Raw genomic sequence first — 8,882 nt, 5'->3', positions numbered from 1 at the left:
CTTTTTCATTCTCTTGATCATCCTCTGGGCGAGACTTGGCTCTCTTTCCTTCTTTTTTCGGTGTGTCTCACACCCTCATCTGCATCAATTCCCAGATGATGTCTGTGGAGGAATTTTCGTGTGATGTTTCCGTGTATTTGTCCGACCATTAGCACTATCGCCTATCATTTGAATTCGCCTCGTCGCTTGAGATAGCAATAAATTGCAAAATACAGACACAAGCCCGGCGTAACGACAGGCAAAGTGTCGAATGAAGTGCCCACATATTAACGTGTTGAGGCTCAAAGTGTGGTCAGCCACTGACTCTGAGTTAAAATCACTCGCAGTCGCTCCTACATTTCAGTCTGCAGAAGTTTGTGCTCCGAGTAGGATCTCCTAAACGCGAAAAGTTATTTCTGATCAAGCTACAGGAGAGAATATATCAATTCTGAAAACTCTTCAATTTATCACACATCGTGACACAGAGACATTTCTGCGCGCAAGACATTAAATAAAACTGTGGCAGAAGAGACAGGAAAAGCACACTTCTCCCCAGTTACCGCTAGTGCCTCAGAGTGTGGAGAGTGAGAGACTCTAGGCAATATATTTGAGAGAGAGAGAGATCTTATTCACGAAGAAACACGAAGAAGTTGAGTAGATTCAGAACAGAGACTGTGATTTCATATCTAAGCCCAAAAACCAAGTTCTGTGATAATCTGTGTCTCTCAAGACAACAATTTTAGTGCAAAGTATATACCAGAAAACGCCTCTAAAGATGGTCATTAGAAGCAAGGTGAGATATTGCCCAAATACTTGCATAACATTCCACGTGCGATCAGTCAATGGCCACGCGGCAAAAGTGCGAAATTAACTTCTGGAGAAAATACTAATATCGAGCGCGTCAAGACATGCAAATATGCCATTTAATTGAACAAGTAGGGAATTCTTAATGAGCTGCTAGACTACGTTCAGAAATCACCATTTCAAATACGACCCAATCAATTATTTCGCGATTTTCCTGTACCCTCAAAGTGCGACACAATCAATTTTTGCGCACCTATTTTCAATCGCATTACAACCACCCGAGACTATTTTTACACACTCTCGTGACTTACATGTAATGTACGCACATTGTTGGCAAAGAAATGGCAACAACTTTATTTGGACGGAGACACTCGGTCTCAAAATATACCTACATGGACTATTTGTGGCTTCTTGGTGAGACCTTTTCAAGATCATGGCCCATTTCCCCTCATTTTCCTTTCGATCGCCATTGACCAGCCATTTCTTTTACCCACGAAGACTATCTGAAATGGTCTAAGATCACTGATTTTCAGTCAAACTCCACAAATGTAAAGTTCTCTGGACGTTTCATCAGAAAATTGTCAGTAAAAGACCTCAAGAGCTAGAAACTTCGCGAGAGTGATCGAGAATATTCTCCAGCAAGATCATTTTGCAGCAATAAAAAAAACCAACGGAATTCGTCAATCTTCCAAGTGCGTCAAAGGAAGAAAAAAATCCCTTAGTCGCCGAGTAACATGTTATGATAGGTATTGAAGGTCGTCAACAAGTGCGATCTGTGATAAATAGTTGACGTGATTATCAGGCAATTGCACATGCCTCGCATCTGTCTTGCTGCAGCCACTCTTGTTATTCGCTCAAATTGATTTTTTCCTATAACCTTGCGCGCGCTCTGATGCAAACTCCTTTCAGTGATACAACAGTAGCACTTTCCTGCTCCACACAGCAATTGACGTGATAGTGTCGCCTCCCCTGTGCATAAAGGCGATAAACAAAACTATTTGCGGGCATATAAACAAATTGGTTGTCTCCGATCAGCTGCCGCGCGTGCATTTCTTGGTGTTAGGTCTCGCCCATTAACTATTCGCTAATGATCTATTCACAGCACTTGTGTCGCCGGGTACTTGAGAATCAACACAAATTGTGCCAATTTCTGCAACAACAGTTGCGACTCTGTTCCTCAAATGCCGCACGACCCGCTGCGGCCTTTGCCAATCAGGATGAAGAGTCCAACATCAAGATCACGAAGCACTTCAAATCCACAGCCACGTCGCTTCTGGAGCCCATCGAGCACGCCCCGAATGTCGGACAGCAATTTCAAGTGAGTTTGCAGGAAATTTCAATTGCACTCGGTGAAAAATTCAAGCAATACGGAATTTTTACAGTTGTCGTGTTGATTTTATCGCCTGAAAAATTTGCTTTCGTGGTAAACATAATTTTGTTGTTGTCGAATTTCCTGATGCAAAAGCCAAAAGAGTGATGAGATTTTGGCAAAGCTTTCTTCCTCCTTCGAAGATAGCACTTTTTCTTCTATTTATAAAACTTTATAAACACCAAAACATTGCTATTAGGAATTAGAACTCAATGTAAATTGGAATGTAGTTCAAGGCAGATTAACAGCGATTTTTTTTTATACGATCTCAGGTCATCAGTCATCCGAGATCCTTTAATTTTTTTTTGTTTAGATGTTGAGAGAAAAATGTCAGTCTAATTACAATTTCATGGTTTTACTTATGTATGAAAAAAAAAATTGTTTACGTTGGTGAAATTCTTCGGATATTTGTCTGTGCTATTTTTGCAAATAAAAAAAATTGCAAAAATCTTCCATTGACTTGTCAACTCTTGAGATAGATCTTTCTTGAGCGTATCCTTTGCCATTTATTTGCAGTATTCAGACATGAGCGTGCGATTAGCGGCTCCACATGAACTCCAAACAAAGCCTGACGTGGACGATATGGGCTTTGGGAAGATCTTCACGGATCACATGCTGAAGATCTTCCACCACCAGAGCCTGGGCGGCTGGCAGAAGCCCGAGATTACGCCTCTTGAGAACCTCGTGATGCATCCTGCTGCTAAAGTCTTCCACTATGCTGTTGAGGTGAGACATTTGCCCATTTATTCCCTTCTCAAATATTTCACGAAAAAGACACAAAGGAAAGCCTAATTTGGTGGCCAGGAAATCCCGCAGTGATAAGACTCGCCAGTGCGGAGTGTGAATGAATAAATTTTCAAGAGCACAAGCACACATTTTATAGTTGTTGATACCTTTGGTCAATCCACACTAGCTTGGGGGTGTTTCATTGATTAATCGGAGGTGTGGCCGAGGAGGGAAAACCAAGTACGGTTGCCACACTCTGATTCCGCACGTGATAACAGAAGAAACTTGTGCCTAATCACAATGGCTTTCGCAAAAAGCGCTCTTTCGCTATGTTCCTCAGCAAGATTTGCGAGCGACAGCAAAGAAAAAATCGCTTGACTGATAACCGTGGGGAGAATGTATCGCACAATAGTCAGCAACACTAATCACCACTGATAAAATTGTAAATTTAATCGAGAATTTTTCCTACAAATTTTTTTGTCCCCCCTCCCGATGCGCGCAAATCGGTAAGGCCAAATAGGTTATCAGGCGGATTTTTTGCTGCTCCTTTTGCCCGCCACTTTTGGGCAAAAACACACACTTTGCAGAGATTACTGGGGGACATTCATTCTCTGCTATCGCATGACACCATGTTCGACTCCACATGACCGCTAGAGCACCTCCCCTTCAGGGTCTCACAGTGTCGCCTTTCCATTGGTAATTGCCAAGATATGGTTTTTGGCAAAAAGCTCAGCGGCTACTTGAGATTGCAGGCTCCAGGCGACTCCTGATTAGGTAGCCTAGAATCTGATTCCAAGCTCACATGTTCCTTTGTACTCACACGAATGATAGTGATAAGATCTTGGCTTTGTAAACATTTCATGAATAGCCAAGAATAGTTATTTTTTCGCAGCCTCTGTAAACATGTTGATAGTAGATAAAGGTTTTATTACCAGCTACTGAAATAGTCATTCCTCATCTTGGCAACAAAGTTTAGTGGACGAATTCAAGCGAGACTTTCAATCTTCTCTTGCAGCTCTTCGAGGGCATGAAGGCTTACCGTGGCGTCGACGGCAAGATCCGCCTGTTTCGTCCGGACATGAACATGAAGCGGATGAACCTGACAGCCCGTCGCTGCGGTCTGCCCACCTTCGAGGGCCTGGAGCTGGTCAAGTGCCTGGCGCGCCTCGTCTCGATCGACCAAGAGTGGGTGCCGCACACGGAGTGCGCCAGCCTGTACATTCGGCCCACGCTGATCGGGATCGAGCCCACACTCGGCGTCGCCTCCTCAGACTCGGCCCTCCTCTACACCATCCTCAGTCCCGTGGGCAGCTACTTCGGGCCCAAGTCCACCGGCGGCGTGTCCCTCCTCGCCGATCCGCAATACGTGCGCGCCTGGCCCGGAGGGGCCGGCGATCGGAAGCTCGGCTCCAACTACGCGCCCACAATCTACGTCCAGCAAGCGGCGGCCAAGCAGGGCCTCCAGCAGGTCCTGTGGCTGTACGGCGAAGATCACCAGTTGACCGAAGTGGGAGTGATGAATGTCTTTATGGTGTACATCAACGACAATGGAGGTAAGGCGCAGCTTATCAAGCCGCCCATAAAACACCCGAGACTTTGCACAATCATGAGCTCCCGATAACTTGAATGGTGTTCATTGCAGAGAAAGAACTGATAACGCCGCCGTTGAATGGATTAATTCTGCCCGGAGTCACGCGGGACTCCATTCTGGAGTTGAGCAGATCCTGGGGTCAGTATCAGGTGCGCGAGGGGAAGATCACCATGAAGTGGGTGCAGCAGCTGATCAAAGAGGAGAGGGTGAGTGTTTTCTGCACCGCAAGCAGCAAATTCAATGTCTAACCGTGGTTGCTTTCTCCACAGCTCTTGGAGATGTTCGGAGCCGGAACGGCCTGCGTTGTGTGTCCCGTCCAGAGTATTAGCTACCTTGGTGAGGAGCTCCTGATACCCACCCTTGAGCAGGAGAAGCCCGTGTTTGATCAACTCAGGACCACAATGACAGATATCCAGTATGGCAAGCTCGATCATCCATGGGCACTCGTGGTCGATTGATAAGACCCCAAAATCAAGAACCCACACTATCTCCTTCCCACTTGATAGAAATTGCCAAAAAGAGTGACTTCGTTACTATAGCAAATCATTGTCGAAAGCTTCCTAAAAATACAACACTTCCAATATAAGATAAGCAATTATTTTTCACAATTGCTTTACGGTACCATTTAACTATTTATTACATCTTTTTTAGTGTGTATTCAGGTGTGTATTAGATTATTTCTTTCAGTTTACTTTTACTTTTTCTTTCCAAAAGGAATTTGGAGTACATATATATAAATATATTTTTGTGTTAAGAGAAAACAAGCTGTGAATAAGATGAAGAAAAAACAAGAGCACGAAGGAATCTATGGAACAGAAAGAAATTGTAAAAAAATACCTTATTTACTCTTTAGCAAGAAAAAAAACTCCCCCTTTGTTATCAAATTGCTAAGTGTGATGATCTGCAAAACATATTGTGATCGTCATCAATTGAGAAAATTTGAGGCAATGTCGTACAAATAAATCAAAAGTGCATTTCCTAGTTTGTAGGCGTGTTAAGAGAGACAAAGATTAAAAATTGTTACATTTTTTGCGAGTATCTCCCCTGTAAATATTTTATTTGTTACAAAACCTAGCAAGATTAGTAATTATTTTAGTGATTTAGGACTAACATTGTCCTTTCATCGTGTTTAGTAGACACTTGATTGAGTGGTAGATTCTTTTCAAATTAAATTAATTCAAATTAAACTCATACAAAGCTGTAGACGCTGTGAAAAACTATTTACATGGTTATGTAGAGTTCTTTTCTTTTGGAGAAAACAAATATATAAAGTGAATAAAAGTGAAAAGCAAATGGAAATTACCCACTTCTGTGTAAACAAACCATCAGACGTTAGCGGAAATATTGTTGATATAAGCTTTTAGGTAAGAAATTGGAAATAAATTAAATTCCTACAGTAAAATCATCTCTTTCCTTCTCTCCATACCAAAACCACAACAAAACGTCAGCCCAAAAGTGATGAACAAACACATTATAATTATACTTTCTTGCTTTATTCATACTGTTGACTTGTAGTACAATTAAATTATGGTGGTTTTCTTCACTGACTTGAAATACATAACTAAAGTATATAACTTCAAATAAACTTTAGAAAGCACTTAAATAAAAGCTCTTCCAACAAATTCATTCGTATCACAAAAAAGTTCCACTTTTTCTCGTCATTTAAAGCCATTTCAAAAATCTTTCTAAATAGTCAAAAAGGAATACCAACAGAGTGAGATTCGCAAAAGGGATCGCACAGCGCATTGCCCGCCATTCGCACCACTCCTCTTCGTGGCACAGAATTCTTCAATGGAAAAGTGACTTAATGATTGTAATGTATAACGGTAAGTGGCGTTTATTTTATAGATTGAACTATTTATTGTTATCAGTGACCCGCGAGCACGCGGAATTCCTAGGAATGTCAGCACAGACATAGCAAGAGTTATGTTCTTTCCTAGTTTCACTCTCATTTGTTAGTATAATTGTGGGAAATTAATTGAAAATGCTAATTTTTCGCACTCAAGTACGCATTAGGTAAATTGAACGCCACATATCTCATATATTGAATTTGGAATCGAGTCAAAACAAAGCGAATTCCCATAGAACAAATTTTGCAAGCATGATGGCTGAATAACGTCCAAAATTTGTCTTTGGAAACCGCACATCAAGACTAGTTGGATGAGAATAGCGTGCAAACTGCACAGATTCCTGCGATCCCCAGCGAAATCCCCGGATAACCTACTTTAAATCTTACTTGGCGTTCCCACTGGAAGGGTTGACTGAGATGATCCGAGATCCGTTTGGCGCGAGATCATGTCCTCCTCATCGTCCGTGTGCTCGGGAGAGACTCTAATGGCCTGATACCACTTGTTGGTGAGATCAGCCATCTGACTCTTGCAGTCGTGCAGTTCCTGCGTCGTGAAGCGTCGCGTGAAGAATGGCGTTAAGTACTTCCTGTCCATACGGGCGAAGCCACCCAGACGTGTCTTCGAGAAGGCCACCTCCTCCTCCTCAGTGAGTTCAGAAAGGTGCTCAGAATCGATCGCCTGACCCCATTCACGTGTCTTGGAGAGCGAAATGGGCACATCTCGGCGTCGACGACTGTTCCTGCGCAGAGATCTCGTGGATTTCGGCTTTTTTCCAGCGCGCAGATACTTCAGCAGAGGCATTGTCGATCCGCCAAACACCAGCGTGGTAAACAGGACAATGATGAGCGTGGTGGTGATGATCACATGCCGAGAATCGTCACTCGATAAGTCCAGATGCAGTGAAAGGGCGTAGGAAATCGCTCCGCGGAGACCAGAGAACCACATGATGAATTGCATTGAGCTGGTGATTTTATGTTCCCGGAACTTGTTCACCAGCCACGCCAGCGGAAAGATGTTGCACGCCCTGCCGAGCAGACACAGGATCAACGACCAGATCACCAAAGCCACCTCGAAGCGGTGCTGAAAGGAGAAGATGGCCAGTCCCAAGTAGGCAAACACGCACGTCTCGGCGATGAAGGAGAGCGTCCGCATCGTCTGCTGCATGGTGATTTGCGTGACGGTTGAGAGATTGAAGTGCGTATAGTGCGACATGACGACGCCCGTGAAGAGGATCGCCATGATGCCGGACAAGTGGATGCCCTCTGCCAGGACGTACGGAGCGTACGTGAAGACCAGCATCATGCCAAACTCCAGCGAGGGGTGCTTTCTCAGGTCGATGTGCTTCAGCAGGAGGGCACTGATGAGGGCGAAGACCACTCCGATGCCCGCGGAGGCAAAGAACATCATGCAGAAGGTGTAGAAGGCCGAGAGGAGTCCCTCGCCAGTGCTCACGGCGGCCTCGCCGACCGATGACTTGGCGGATTCCATGACAGTCGTTGTCAGGACGATGGAGATGGCATCGTTGAGAATGCTCTCTCCAAAGACCAACATGTTGAGCACTGGATCCACGTCCAAGGCGTGGAAGATGGCAACAGTGGCCACAGGATCCACAGCCGAGATGAGCGAACCGAAGGCGAAGGACTCCACGAAGTTAAGGTGATAAGCCACATCTGCCAGGCCCAGAATGTACACTCCAGCACCGATAACCAGAGCTGAGATCGTGGTCCCAATGATGGCGAAAACCAGGATGGAGCCGATGTTTTGGAAGAAGTTTCCCTTGTGCAAATTGTAGCCAGACTCGAAGATGATGGGCGGCAGGAGGACGAGGAAGAAGGCTGTTGGCGAGAACACCTCTTCGCGCTTCCAGTTGGCAATGTTGCCTTCCGACAGAGCATTTATCAGCAGTCCAATGAGCGCGCCCAGGAACACCACGACGATACTTTCTGGCAGGTACTGGAAGCCAGTGTGCAGCATCATGTGAATCAACAGGATTCCCAAAGCGATCACGCACAGCACGAAGAATCTGCGCACGCAAATAGAATACAAATAAGAATAACAGTCTGAGGAAATGTCCTGCCAAAGTATTTACATGTTCAGGGAGCTGTTGTGCTCCCTCTCGACGGCTCCAGTGTCGGGCAAGTCATGTGAATCCGTGCTGTTGTTCGGCACAGGACTCGCAGGACTCACGGCCCCGGCATGCTCACTGTCCGCGTTCGTGATGTTCGCCTCCTCTGGTGGATCCACGATCTCCGCTGATGTTGCGTTGGCGCGCACAGTAGACGATGGTGCTGCAGTCGACGAGGAGACATTCTCGCTGGCAATTGCAGCTCCCACGATAAGGCAAATTACAAAACAAGTGGCCTTGGACACTTTCATGGTGAAAAAACGCACTCTTCACACTTATAGACAACAGGGAGAGATTGAGAAAGGGATTGAGCTACTCTTGACGTACAAAAATCATTCCTTTCCACACTGAATCACACAAAATTGCGGAATTTCATCACACTTTTCCGCTCACAACACTTCACTTGCGCAGAAACGCCATCAATGATTTGACGTCTAT

General features: G+C 44.8%; 2 protein-coding genes across 2 annotated transcripts; one reads left to right on the top strand and one right to left on the bottom strand.

Annotated features, from left to right (window-relative positions):
• The first annotated feature begins 283 nt into the window (after positions 1-283).
• On the top strand, positions 284-5,871 carry LOC132259709 (branched-chain-amino-acid aminotransferase, cytosolic). Its single transcript, XM_059757441.1, has 6 exons — positions 284-772; positions 1,886-2,101; positions 2,669-2,878; positions 3,894-4,431; positions 4,521-4,675; positions 4,739-5,871. Exons 1-6 carry the CDS (start codon positions 755-757, stop codon positions 4,925-4,927), a joined length of 1,326 nt encoding a protein of 441 aa, XP_059613424.1. The 5' UTR covers positions 284-754; the 3' UTR covers positions 4,928-5,871.
• A 69-nt stretch (positions 5,872-5,940) lies between these two features.
• On the bottom strand, positions 5,941-8,877 carry LOC132259708 (sodium/hydrogen exchanger 8). The gene is made up of 2 exons (XM_059757439.1): positions 8,409-8,877; positions 5,941-8,342 (listed from the first exon to the last, which is right to left on the bottom strand). The coding sequence occupies exons 1-2, from the start codon at positions 8,693-8,695 to the stop codon at positions 6,695-6,697; spliced, it is 1,935 nt and encodes a 644-aa protein (XP_059613422.1). The 5' UTR covers positions 8,696-8,877; the 3' UTR covers positions 5,941-6,694.
• Positions 8,878-8,882: the final 5 nt, after the last annotated feature.

Source organism: Phlebotomus argentipes, unplaced genomic scaffold (assembly GCF_947086385.1).
Source record: "Phlebotomus argentipes unplaced genomic scaffold, Phlebotomus argentipes genome assembly scaffold_18, whole genome shotgun sequence".
Lineage (NCBI taxonomy): Eukaryota > Metazoa > Arthropoda > Insecta > Diptera > Psychodidae > Phlebotomus > Phlebotomus argentipes.
Note: the sequence above shows the minus strand (reverse complement) of the source record. Positions and strands in the feature narration are given on the sequence as shown.

Bases quoted from the DNA above. Each gene is read 5' to 3' on its own strand.
- LOC132259709 (XM_059757441.1), top strand. The intron at 2,879-3,893 runs GTGAGACATTTG...CTTCTCTTGCAG, and splicing joins TCTTCCACTATGCTGTTGAG to CTCTTCGAGGGCATGAAGGC. The intron at 4,676-4,738 runs GTGAGTGTTTTC...CTTTCTCCACAG, and splicing joins AGCTGATCAAAGAGGAGAGG to CTCTTGGAGATGTTCGGAGC.
- LOC132259708 (XM_059757439.1), bottom strand. From the start codon at position 8,695: ATGAAAGTGTCCAAGGCCACTTGTTTTGTAATTTGCCTTATCGTGGGA. The intron at 8,343-8,408 runs GTAAATACTTTG...TTGCGTGCGCAG, and splicing joins CACAACAGCTCCCTGAACAT to ATTCTTCGTGCTGTGCGTGA.